The following is a 14,004-nucleotide window of genomic DNA, read 5'->3' as shown; positions in this document are numbered from 1 at the left end:
TGTTTGGATCACTCTTAGACTTTAACAACTAAGTATTCCTGCAGCACACATTTGCTTTATTTTGAGCTTTTGTAATATGTATGAAATTTGTAAATACAATTTACAAATTTGGACGCTCCTCTCACCACCACCACCACCAAATCCCTCATCCTTTTCCTTAGTATAAAAATCTTCTTGCATTCCTCAATCAGCTATTTTCTCAAAACATATCAGATGCAAACCTTGTAGGCTGGAAACTGAGCATGTAAAATTACTCTTCATGAGAGTAAGAAACTTGTTTCCTGAAATTACTGGGCTTAAATTTTTTTTTAATACAGTGTGTATCCATCAGGATTGTTAAGTGCAGATAACAGAATCTACTCTACTTGGTTAAAAAAAAAAGGAAATTTTTAGAGATATTAGAAAGTTCATAGACAATTAAAAAAAAACAAAAACAAACCAAAGGAGAACAACAGACCCCAGTCTGGGTTGCGAGAAAGAATTCTTGTAACTACATCTAAAAACTGGCTACTGACCCCCAGATCACACTGCCTTGGCCACAACCGGGAGCTGCTCCCACGTCAATCTTAGAACCTCCATCCTTTGCCCTAGCATCAGCCAAAGGATGCCTGAGGCTTATCTTTGTTCATGTAACTCATGTCAATCTATCTCTCAAATTAGCTTTCTGAATTCTAGTGGCAGAAAAGGCTGGAAAATGTAGTTTTAAAAAATTCCACTGAAATTCATGATTTAGGAAATTAATAAAACATGGAGAGGTTATCAAAATATTTTGAACCTTGAGGCCTATCCATTTAAACAAAACAAGTGGAAAGCATGGAAAACATAGGAAACTAAGACTTTTCTGGAGAAAATAATTTTTATTCATTGAATGAATTAGGCTATACCAATTTTAAGTTTTCATTTTAATAATAGTTTTAATATTAAATTAATAATCATCTTCAGACTTTTTTGAACATAATTTGTACCTCTTCTGCAAGGAAATTATGTTTCTGGCTATGTTTAAATGTTGCCTTTTAGTTTCTCTCAACTGTAACATATTCTGGTGGGGTTAGTTTACATCTTCTTACCTGGAAAGGTGTACTCAGATAGGAGCAAGTGTTTCATTTTTACACGTGGCAGTGCAACTTCTTTTCTGGCCCACTGGGTAGGTTTACTGGCTCCCACGTCCACTCACAGTATTCAAGAGACAGAATAGAGAACAGTGATTCCCAACGATTTCAGAATCAGTACATTTTATAATCTTTTTTCTCCCCCCACCTTTTAGGAGCCATTAACTTTTCACAATTTCTAAAAAGGCAGCTCTTTTTTATACTTGCTTATTATATCTTTGTTCCTTGGTTTAAAAAAAGAAATCAACCAATGAGCAGATTTTGAACGCATTAAAGCTGCTTAAAACATTCTGGGTTTATTAGTCCTCAATAATTGTAAAAGTACAGTCATTCTTAAGAACATGTTCACATGAAGACACTGTCCAATTTTCTAACTTCCACAGCAAAGTACTAACTGTATCTAGTCTTTGTTAGAACATCCTTTTCACTGACTGTTTAGTTATTAAGAATGTATGCTGCATGTTTCTCTTACACATCAGCTGGGATGTTGCCCTCACGGATGACTACAAGAATGGTATGAAAGACATCCATCTTCCTTTCCACACAAAAGCGGCCCTGCGCATGTCACACCGCCACATGGCTATCAGCTTTTTCATCTCCGAAATGAAGGGTTTGGACCAGATGACCTCTAAGTGACTCCCAGCAGTATAGTCCCAAACCTTTCATTTTGTGCTACAGAAATAGTGTGGTGATAGTATATTTTAACAGTTAAAAAAAAAAATCAGTCATCCCAAGGAACTTCATTTTTAGAGACTACAAACAATACTTTTCTTTTTGGAAACGTTTACTTTAAAAAAAATACTCTCATAAGTAACACAGGCATAAAAATTGAAGAAGAAAAATGCTTTCAATATGGTGGTTCCCATGTATTTGACAAAATAGACAAAGTCCTCTAAAAATAATAAAAATCTTAATGGAGATAATGTTGATGATGACAGTTATTAAGGAACTTTCCCAAGATCACCCCCGAAGTGGCAGAGGAGGGATGTGGACCCAGATCTCTGATTCACGCCCTGCTTGGATCTTCACTGTTACACTTCCCTAGCATTCGATCCGTGGGGCTGATTAAAAGTATGTCTCCTCCAGCACATGCAGACGGGATGAAGAGCTCTGACAAATACACGGATGGGACTGAATACTGGGACAAGCACCTCGTCCTCCTGGAAGGACACTCCTCTATGCCCCTACACACCTTTTGCACACGTACATCACAATGCTTACCTGGCTAGGCTCTTTCCTTTCTTATTTATAGGCTCCGCTAGGACCACAGCTGTGCCTCATTTGTTTCTACATCTTCAGCGGAAAGAGTTGGGCGTGGCGTATACTTGCTAAAATTCTGTTGAGTGGAAAAAAAATGAATAGATGAACAAACCTTAAAGGACAGGCAGTTGTGGTTATGGTTCACACTAGTTTTTGTTGAAAATGTGTTTACCGTGTTATATTGTAAGCAAGCATCAATTCTATAAGCTGGAACTTACTGTCTTAAGAGTTATACTGGGAGTCATTCCCTGGAATCAGATAAGAGATGATCAAATTACAAACATAAGCAAGTTTCCACGGGGCAGCATAAATGATCTCATTTAATTCTCACAACAGTCCTGTGAAGTAGGGGACATCAGTTACACTTGACAGAAGGAGACTTGTGTTCTCCACCAAGGGAGAAAACACTGCTCATCCTAAAATTTTATTATTTTTGGAAAGTTTTGTTCTACAATGTTTTTTGCTCTTTAAGCAAGCATTTATTTAGGACAGGAAAACATACAAAGACAGCTAACCCTCAGTCCCTGGTTAAAATCCATTCCGTAATCATCAAGAACAGGTAAACCAAATTACCGAAAAGAAAATATTCCATTCCCAGTTACCACTGGAATTCATTACTTTCTTCTTCCTCCTACTATTGTATCTGTTTCTATAGGTGTTGAGATTATTGTTACTTTTCCAAGAGATGTCAGTCATCCCCAGGAAATGAGCCAAGAAGACTTACAAGAAAACAAGTAAGGAATATTCTTTGAAAGGTTAGCTAGGAATTGAAGTATATACTTGTGGGGCACATTTTTAGTAATTCAACCCCCCCAAAACACCCAAAAGCAGGAGTCATAATAAGTTTTATTGTGGCAAGAGTCAGATAATAAGTATTTTAGGCTTTGTGGGCCATGTGGTCCTCTGTTGCAATGATTCAGCTCTGCAGCTGCAGCTTGAATGCCACCGTAGATGATATGTAAACAAGTGGTGTGATCCAGTCAAACTACCAAGACAGAGTGGAGGCTGTATTTGGGCTGAGGGCCACAGTGTGCTGACCCTGCAGCAGCGCTACCCAAAATCAGAGTTCTGCTGTCCTTCTGTTACCCACCCGTTCAGGGTGGGGGCAGTACAGAACTTGGAGATTTAAACCTCTAAGAAGTGGTATAGCAATTGGACAAAGTAATTTTATGTTCATTGACCTGACAGTGAAAAAACTGGGGCTTATTTTCATGTTTTTGATTTTCTTTTCATTTTTATAGTCATTTATGATGATTACATCTTGTAAAAGTTTCAGTTCACAATGGAATGGAAACTCTGATTCTTCACCAAAGATAGTTTGAGAAGCACTGGGCTGGTGCTTACCTTTGGAGAAGTAAAAGGTTGCATCCCCTATGCCTGCCCTTTGCCCCTCTGATTTCTCTGCTCGAGGAAGCAGGGACTGGGAAAACTCAAATTCCAGGGGCAGAGGGCAGATGAGATGGGGAGCAAGTCAGAGGGTGGAGGGGTCTGGTCCTTTCAGGAATATAGCCATTCTGCTCAGCAGCAGCACTATTTGGAAATAGTCCTTCAGACAGTCCTCCAGTGATGTCAGTCTGGCCTGTGAACTAGAGGTCCAGCAGACAGGGGGAGTGACTTGTAAATCAGACCATCTTCTCCCACTTTTAGTCAGGTAACCTCAGTGCATCAGGAATGGGCACAAGCACATTCTGTTTCCCTTCCAAGTGAGACCGAGATGGTGAGCTCTAGGACAAAGACGGTGACCACACAGCCTGTACTTCTGCAGAAAGAGGAAACTTCCAAGGAGCTCTGCAATGTGAACTTGGGCTTTTTGTTGCCCAGACTTTGCTTAGAACCAAACATCTCCAAGTCTGTAGCCAGAGAAGACATTCCTCACTTTCTGAAGAGGCAGCAAAGAAAATCTGAAGGTGAGTTCATTTAAGTATACAGTGATTTCTTCATTCTTCGGTGAATAAATATTCACCTTTTTTCTTGAGCATTTGAAAATCTTTACAGGGAACTCATATTTGGTTAATTATTATCTGTGGGATTTTCGGGGGCTTACATTGAGGATGCTCTCTTCCAAGACTTGAGTTAGCCGTTCTATCTAGCCCAATACTTATTAACAGGTAGCAGCACTGATGCCAGCGTCTCCCCTTAGGGCACTGCTGACCGTGCTATCTGCTTACCACTGTCCTAAATCAATTGGCCAAGACCACCAGGGACAAACCTGGGGTCCCTAAACTTGCGTTTACTGGCTTATTTCAATGAGGGACATTGCACAGCAGAGGAAATGTGAAGCATCTCACCAAAGGAAAAATTAGAATTATTATTATAGGTTTTGGGGGGAAGGATAGAGCTTAAATGAAATTTAGGTGAAGCAGTGTTTTTTTTTAATTAAAAGTTTTAGATTTATTGTGTAAAACATATATAACATTATATTTACTACTTACACCATTTTTAACTATCTTTTGCAACTATCAACATTATCTATCCCCATAACTTTTTCATTTTGCAAAACTGAAGCTCTGGACCCATTAAACTTTAACTCCCCATTCTTCTCTCCCTTGAAGCCCCCGTGTCACCTTAGATACCCAGTCCTCTGGGAAGTCTTCCTGAACCTCCCCAAGATGGGGTGAGTCGCCTTTCCCTTGGACTCCCATAGGATCCTGACCACATCCACAACGTAACACTCATCATGCTGAACTGTCATTATGTTTCTATGTGCTGGTCTTCACCAGATCACAAAGGCCAAAACCATGGCACCTCCAAGTACCTCCCACCAGATGTGGCACACAACTATTTAAAAATGTATCTTGAATTAATAACAACAGCAGCAATAACCATATATTGAGTGCCTATTGCTTCAAGGGACAAATCTTCACTGATATAGGTAATATTAGCTTACTTGTTTTAGAAATGAGGAAACTGAGGTCTTAGGGCAGCTAAGTGCATCCCCAGGGCACGTAGCTAGCGGGTTACAGAGGCTGGGTTCAAACCTGGACAACCTGTCTCTGAAGCCAATGTGCTTAAGCACCTGCCATGTGTGTCTTAAACCCACATCTCCCACTATGTGTCCCACGTTAGTTAGGAGGGAAAGAAAGGATAAACAAATGCAGTCTTGTAGTGGAGGTAAGTTTAGAGAAAAGGAGGGGTGGCTGGTACAGGTACAGACTGGAGGAAGGATGGATGGAGAGACTGAATTGGACATCATGGAAATATCCTCTTGTGGTCAAATCATGGAGAATCTGGAAGATGTAACTAAAGTAGCACATCCAGGCAAGAACAACCTGGGTTAGGTCAGTATTCTGTGATGAGAGCTACTCTACAGGTGTTTCAATCTTACCTGAAAAAGTCAATTGGGTTTACCAGGCAGGTATTTGTTCCCTTTTTTAAAAAAAAAATTGTTTAAATGCAATTTTAAAGTTGAGACAATCAACATATATTAATTAAGAAAAATTCAGAAAAGACATATGAGGAAGAGAAAAAGTAAGAAATACGAAGTACAAATACTATTGCAAGACGGTTTCTTTCAGAATGTAATTCCACATATCTAAATAACATATTTATAACTATATTCCTTGATTGTTTCACTCAGACATTATCTATTAGGATGTGACAGTTTTACATTCTCTCTGCACACACAGACAATCTTTGAAATCTTTCTGCTTTAAAAAAACATCGATATTCACTGCCTCCCTTATTATGACTAGGTAAAATATCATTCACAGCTGACCCCCAGCGTGCGCTGGGATCACATTGCTTTTCTTTTGCAACATTATATTTATCCTGGCTTTAATACCTGCCAAATTTCACCATTTGCTTACTTTCTCTATATCTGTCACTAATTCATCCCCATCCTGTCTGATGAACCTGTGAGATGCACCTCAAGACAGGCAACTGCACACCAGGTAATCCATTGGTTTGTCTTGTTTTGGGGACCTTGCTCCTGGAACGCTCTGCCTTCCTGTTTCATTCTGTGTGACTTGGTCTTTGGACCTCCTGACCCACTGCCTCTCTGGGAGTTCCTCACTGTTATCCTGAAAATGCCCTTGACTCCCCTGCTGTGTTGGACCCCTGTGTACTGGGTACCTGGTTTCCTCTCCCTTGGTTTATGCCCTCAGTTTAGGAGGGTACGTTATCCAGTAGCTTTCTGAAAAAGGTTCATGGAGTATATTAATGGTAGTTTTTCAGTGTCTCTATTTCCTCTGATCTCTTTTCTTTGTGTTTATTTTGTTCTCGGTATTTTCACATTGAGGCAATTCCTGTATATCAGTTGATCCTCGGTGATCCATTTGCATTTAAGAAAGGCAGACTAAAAAGCACGAAGGGAGCTTGGGGAATGGGCAGAGACCTGGACAGTTGGGTGAGGGATTCATTTTCCAAGTGTCAGTGTGCATAGATTTCTCTTGACTAGTTTTCCTGAGAGGAGGAGAATCCAAGCTCTTGCCTGTAGGTTATAAGCCTGGAGTGTCACATGTCAGTGTGATGGCTTTCATTTATCCTCATATTTCCACTCCAGCATCCTGTATCTGCTCTCAGCCACACCTAGCTCCTCAGCGTCTTTGTTTCAAGCTCTCCAGAGAATAAACTTCCAGCCAGAAATGGAGAAGAGCAACTCCTGACTAGTAGGGTAGGACAGGGCATCTGGAACCTACTCCTTATACAGACTCTGAAGCAGCCCCTGGTTTCAGCCTCACCTGCATCCCCACCTTCAGAGGTACCTGGTGTCTTCAATTCCTGCTCCCTTCTGGGGTTCTGATTTCTTGCTGAGTTCTCCCTCCTGCAGACAGTGAGCAGAACACAGAAAGCTGGCAACTAAATCAGGTGTTACTCATCCCTATGGTTTTCACCCTTCAAAATTCTGTTGGCTTTGCTCATATGCCATTTTATCTCCTGGGTTCTTGTTGTTCTTCTTTACCTTTCTAAATATTCCTTTACCATCACTTTGGTGAGGTCTGTGGAAAGAGTGGAGAAAAGCGTGTACATTCAATCTTTTAACTAGAATTCTATATACATTTTAAAAGACTTTCAATATATACCGGCAAATTACCTGCTGGAAAGATCTTACTTGTACATTCTCACCAGAAATATTTAAGAGTGCCTTCCTATCTCATGTCATTCCTTACCAACACTGGATAATATCCATCTAAATATTTATAATACTATCTGGAAGTTTTTTTTTCACTCAGAGAGTTATACATATACACCCAACTATAAATTATATTCAGTTGTATTTCTGGTATTAACTTGTAATATCTTTTCAGCAGGAAGTCTCTACTTCTAGAGTACAACCTCTGTGAGGGCAAGAATTTTGCCTTTGTTGTTCACAATTATATTGCCATCTTCTGGGACAGTGTTGGCTACTCAGGAGGCACTCAGTAAATATTGGTTAAATAAACGTGTAAAGAATTTGGGGCAGGTGCTTTGGCCAGCTGTGGCTGAGGGAAATGCCGTGCCTTTCCCATTGGGATCCTCTTCTGAGGTGACCATTTTTCATCTCTGGTACAGGCTTCTCTACCTGTGGTACATCTTAGAGAGATCTCTCTAAGTGAAATTTCAAAATGGCAGCCTATAGCTAAAAAAAAGGCCTACAGACATATTTTGGTCAACCTTCAAAGTATTAAAAAACAGAGATGGGCAGGGGGAGCTTTAACATAAAGTCTCCAGCTCTCTGACCTCTCTTGGCAACTGGAAGGTCCAGCAGTGCTAGATTACCCGTCTGGAATGGACAACATCAAGTAGAACTGGGTAATGGATGTCTCTCTAGACGGGGTACATGATTTCAGTTCACCACTTTCCCTACCTTCCCCACTTCATCCATTTATGTCACCTGCTTTGATCCTGGACATGTTGGAGCTTTTAGCTTCAGCTTTAAGCCGAGGTGGTGAGTGGGGCTTTAGGGACCATTCTGATGTTTTGGTAAGAAGAGAACACCTTCTACCTAGGAAATCCCATCTAGTCCTTCCCCCTGCTCCTCCAGAATTTATGAGCTCTCTCATGTTTGAGTCCAAACAACAGTTGGGAGACATAAATATTTTCGCATTTCTGCAAGTCTGGGCTCTCTGAGCAAAAAGCACTAGGAGACTTAGGTTAAAAGATGACCGAATGGCAAAGATGCCTTGGAAGTTAGTAGATTGTTCCAAAACGATTGAGGTTTATTTTGGCAGGAGCTATTGGGTTACTTTTTAAGGTAAGAACAAAACAAAACAAAACAAATCAAAACAAAAACAAACAAACAAACAAAACCCAGAAACACATTTCCCCTTTCTCCTGGAGACATTTGCTTACATTTCATAGCAAAGGTCTCTCTTGGAAGGGAAAGATGGGTTAAACTGCCAACACTCTATATAAGCTCTGAGATTCATAATTTCACGATCTCCTCCTGTGGTGCAACCTCACTGCCTGTGCAGGGGAACATCTGGTTCTCCTTGCGTCAACCTGTGGGCAGTTGGGATGCAGGGAACTGGTGCTAGGATGCCCGGTGAGTGATAAGTGCTCTGTTTTCTGTTTCAGTGGTCTTGTGTTTCCAGAAGGAATATAAATATAAGTAAATATGTACATATATGCAAATTTATATTTATGAAACACATGCATATGTAAAATACAACATTCTATATAGAACAACAACCCCCTTCAGTGGCAGTAGTCACTTTTTCTGTTTAGTTCTTCCATATCCACCTCCATGTGGATTACACCTGGAAAAACTCTTCATTTTGACCACTTTTCCTCAAATCTCAGCACCCAGATCACTCCATCCCTAGGCTCTGGCTTATTAAGGCAGACTGTGGTCACTCTACTACTAACAATAGCTAATTATTACTATTTTTCTGTTACAGAGTTTTCTACCTCTGATATGAAGTATAGTAGGCGAAGAATTGAGGTAAGGTTAGTTTGAGCATTTTGACTTAAGAATTAAAACCAAAGAATCTTTTTAGAGACAAATTCTATCAAAGAACTCAGAGCCAAAAGCCTTGGCAATGATATCTCAGAAGAACAACAACTCACATATAGTTTATAGAGCAGCAAATAATTTCTAGGAAAGTTGTAACTTGACGTGTATTTTTTTTCTGGGATGTTTCCTGTTCTCCATATAATGAAGTGAGTAGCTCTCACACATATTTAATTTGTCTTCTTTTAACATATTGAGCAATTAGGTAATTCTTTTTCCACTGGTAGAAAGATTTTCCTAGTTGTCTAATTTGTAAGTAGAGCATTTGGAAAGATCCTTGCCATTCTCTCAACTGACTCTTCTGTATCCTATAAGCCTGAGAAAATGTATAGGTATTGCTTAGTGTTGGAAAAGGAGTTTATTGGCCTAAAAAAACAAACAAACAAACTTCTACTATGGAGGTGTTTAAGCACTGGGAGAATCTGTATTTTTTCAGAGAGAGAAGAAAGGCATGTAGGCAAAAAAACTAGCAGGTAGCATGTGTCCCACCTATTTCTAATGCCTGTTTCTAGTGTCAGCTTCCTTTTCTTTTCCTTTCTTCCTACACATAGGTGGCAATAGAATGAAAATTAGACATATAGCTCTCAATGACCACTCGTGATCTATGCCTATAAATATTCTGACATAATTAGGTATCAAATCTGTATACACAGGGAAAGACCACATGAAAAGTATAAAGTTAAAGAGTTTATAGCTTAACTGACCAAAAAGCTGAATATTATATACTGAGTTACACTGACCTCTAGAGGTTGATAATAATAAAAACTCGCTTACTTTGAAAATAGCTGGAAGGTTGAGGAGAATTAAAAACCATGTAGGGTGTTAACTTTCTCCAGTATGGTGTGGTGCATTTCTAAGCCACCCTCATGAAAACAATTCAGCCAAACCAGAAGGAGTAGTTGTGTTCCAGATACAAATTCTGAGTTAGTCTGTAACCTACTGATCACCATTAGAGTAAATGTAATAGCAATTTTAAGCTGTTCTAAGTGGGGATTTAAAAAATCGTAGATCAATTCCATGCAAAGTAAACAGAAAAGAGAATAGAAATAAAATGTCTCATCTTAAATTTTTAATGTTAACATTAGAGGGCCTTTATTTTAAATATATATCCATGAATTTTTGTTAATATTGGTTTTTAAAACTATTGTCTTACTTTGGTCCTAGGAAAACACTAGGAATGAGATTTTAGTTTTTTAAATTATGATCTCCAGGATAACTTTGTACTTTAAATGCCTTCCTAAAGAGATCTTAAAATCTCTTCAGATTGCTTTAAACCAGTTAACATGATATGCATATGTCTTTTTGCATTCATTCACTTTTTCTCTCTTCCCTTTTAGTTCCCTCTGCCACCACTGTCACTCTTGCCCATGAGATCTGGTCTGTTTACACTCCCCCCAAATCACAAGGATCAAAAAGAGACAGAAATAAATATTCCAAGCCTCATATCCTTCATACCTAAGCTCTCAGAACCTGTTAGTCAACCTGATGAATTTAGACCATCAAACAAGCAGAGGGAAGCACCATTCAAGATGTTAGTGGATCAGACTCTCAGGTCCTTTGATAGCTCTTTTTGGTCTAGAAACATGTGCTCTTTTTGGAAGGCTCACCATCAGAGACAACACCCAGAGATGGAGGAGAATAGGGAGTCCAAGGAGACAGAAGGATGTGTCAACATTGAAATATCTCACTTTGAAACAGGACAGTCTTTGGTGTTCTTTGAGAATTTCAAGGAAGGCAATTTTCCTACAGATAAGGAAGTAGATATTGACTGCCGTGGTGATGAACTGAGAAAAGCAGAAGAGAACTCTCGGTATCTTTCATCAGGAAAGAAAGAGGGTTCAGTAGCCAGAAACTATGAAGAAGATTTAGAAGTTGGATATACCAAACCGATCAAGTTCCAAGAAGCCCTGCATTCAGAAATAACTCTAAGCCAGGGTGTAGAGACTAGAAATGATAAAGCTGATTCAAAAAGTACTTCAGCACCTGAAGGCAAAGCAATCGAGCCAGACCATATATCAGAAGAGAATAGTGTTCTTAAAGGTTTGTCCAGTGTAGTCCCTGATGGCCCTATGGAAAAGTTCCCAGAAGATCAGAGCAGCATGGATACAAACATAAAAATATCAACAGCAGAGCCAATCAAAACAGAAATGAATGGGATGGTGCCTCTTATTCACATCACTTTCCCTGGAGATGGAATTCCCAAGGAGCCAGCAATAACCAAACCAAGCCTCCAAAAAAGAAAGGGAATCCTTCATAACAACAGAAGCTTCAACATACTCCCACACCAAGAAAATGACAGGCGTAAGGCGAAAACCCATAGAAGTAAGTTGGATTCAAAGACCAAGACCAGTAACAGGACACCTCAGAATTTCATGATTTCCATCGAAGGGCCCATGAAGCCTTCCATGCATAAAACCAGCATAAAAACTCAAGTTTTTCCTGCATTGGGGCTGGTGGACCCCAGACCTAAGTTTCAAAAGAGAATGACGCAGATAGAAAAGAAGCAGTCTACTTACTGGGCTCTGAAACCTAAAAAGCAGTCATTCCCTTGCATCTGTAAAAATCCAGGAATAAAAAAGACTTCTGTTCCTCTCTCTGCTCAACCAACAGAGCCAAGGCTAAATTACTTAGATCTGAAGTACAGTGACATGTTCAAAGAAATCAGTTCAACTGAAAATGGGCCTGGAATCTATGAAATGTTTGGGACTCCTGTTTATTGTCACATACGAGAAGCTGAACAGCATGAAAACAGATATTACCGGGAGATACACTCAGCTCCATCGGGCAGATGTATCACTAATAAATGTCGGTCTGCACAGAGTGAGAGGAGCAGCAGCAGCCGAATAAGACTTTCTCAGAAAAGACCACATATTAAACCCACAAAGTCTTTGCTTGGCATTAAACAAAAGCACAGAAGTTTAATTTCTAAAGAAAAGGGTTGCAAGGCTGTAGGTAGCCACCTACAAGACACTGAAAATGGTGATGGTATTTCAGAACCAGAGTGGCAGATAAAGCCTTCAGGAAATGACTTTCTATCCTCCAAAGATGAAGTTCAGCCCATGAACCTGGTTCAGACCCATGAGCAGACCACTGAACAGAACGAATTCCTTCCTGTCTCAGACCTGTCCATTATTGAAGAATTCTCTGTGGAAGAGTTTGCTGATGAAGGAGACATTTCCAACAATCACGTTCTTGCCACAAGAGTCAGAGATCTGCGTGATCTTGAAGAGCTCCGTCACCAGACCCCGCTTGTCCTTTCAGAAAACAGCTGGGTGGTGCCCAGTGAGAAGAGATCCAACCATATGCTGCAAGAAAAGCACAACCCAGCATCTCTTGGTAAAATAAATGCCAACCAAATTTTAACTAATGACGTAGAGTTTGAAAGTGTTTCAGATAAGTCTAAAATACTTGTGAGTTTCTCTTTCCAAGAGAAACAAGAAAGTGCAACTTCCCAAGTATATCAACATTGGGCACATTCTTTGGATCATGGTCATTTAGCTAATAAGTCAATTATATATCAGACATTTGGAAAAACATTAAATGATGCAGATTCAGTTTCCCAAGAGATTCTAGACTCTGTAAAGAATGAAGAATTGACAGATGAACTATTAGGTTGTTTAGCTGCAGAACTGTTGGCTCTTGATGAGAAAGATAACAACTCTTGCCAAATAATGGCAGATGAAACAGATCCTGAAAACCTAAATCTTGTCCTCAGTAAGAGAGGAAATACTATGCAAGAATTAGGCGGAGAGACAACAAACATCAAAATACAGGTTGGTATAATTAGAATCAGAGATTCATTGGAGTGGGAAGTGCCACCTTACTTCTAGAATTTAGCTAGCCTGACGCCACAATGGAATCACTTTAAGTACATTAATATAGCAAAATTACTTGTTTAAACAGGTAGATAATTATGGGTAAAACATGGCTCTAGGTGGTGTGTGAGATAGAAGGTAGCACAGCCCCCTGGAGCTCACAATCTAGTTACAAAAAACTAAAGACATGAAATGATCATTTCTCAAAGATTCGCTGCCCTTGAGCATTTGTTTCCCAAATTGTTCACTACGTTAACACAAAAACGTCATTGATGCCTACTGTGTTTCTGGTATTGGGATAGGAACTAGAGACATGGTGGGGTACAAGACTTAGCCATTGCTCTCAAGGAAGCAGAAGCAACAATCCTGAATAAATTTTTTTTAGAAGTTTGTTTGGCACTGGAGTGGAGGTGGGGGAGAATATCAACAGGTATTTGGGTTTTGTTTGTTGAGTTCTCACTGTAGTATATTAGCCTCCTGTTCTACTCAGATTCTAAAGACGGAAACGGCAGGTTTAGCTGAAACATTATTGAACATTAACTCAGGTAATACCATACTGTATCAGGATCAGAAATAATTCTTTTAAATAGCTGATCAGAAGAATACACAAGGTAAACAATTATACCATAGCTAGGTTTATTGAGAACTTAACACACGAGTGAGACGCATCATATTGTCTCCTTTATATGATTCATAACAGCTCTATGAGATAAGTACTACAGGTAATAACAAGTCCCCATTTTGCAGATGAGGACACTGAGGTGTAGAAAGTGACACAGTGAGCAGTGGGGACAGGCATTCTGATTCCAGCCCCACACTCTTAGTCACTGCACAGTGGGAATATTCCTTGTCCTAAAAGGCCAGCCCTACCCTCACGGTGAGCTTGGTC

At 39.7% G+C, this 14,004-nt stretch overlaps 1 protein-coding gene across 1 annotated transcript in view; it reads left to right on the top strand.

The window, feature by feature from the left end:
- Positions 1-14,004, top strand: part of MAP3K19 (mitogen-activated protein kinase kinase kinase 19) — a 51,863-nt gene that overhangs the window by 28,851 nt on the left and 9,008 nt on the right. The window contains exons 8-11 of the mRNA XM_074363541.1: positions 3,025-3,103; positions 4,074-4,276; positions 9,188-9,231; positions 10,638-13,073. Coding sequence (XP_074219642.1) covers positions 3,025-3,103; positions 4,074-4,276; positions 9,188-9,231; positions 10,638-13,073 — 2,762 coding nt within the window. The remainder of the gene's footprint in view (positions 1-3,024; positions 3,104-4,073; positions 4,277-9,187; positions 9,232-10,637; positions 13,074-14,004) is intronic.

Source organism: Camelus bactrianus, chromosome 5, assembly GCF_048773025.1.
Source record: "Camelus bactrianus isolate YW-2024 breed Bactrian camel chromosome 5, ASM4877302v1, whole genome shotgun sequence".
Lineage (NCBI taxonomy): Eukaryota > Metazoa > Chordata > Mammalia > Artiodactyla > Camelidae > Camelus > Camelus bactrianus.
This window is presented reverse-complemented; position numbering and strand designations above follow the sequence as displayed.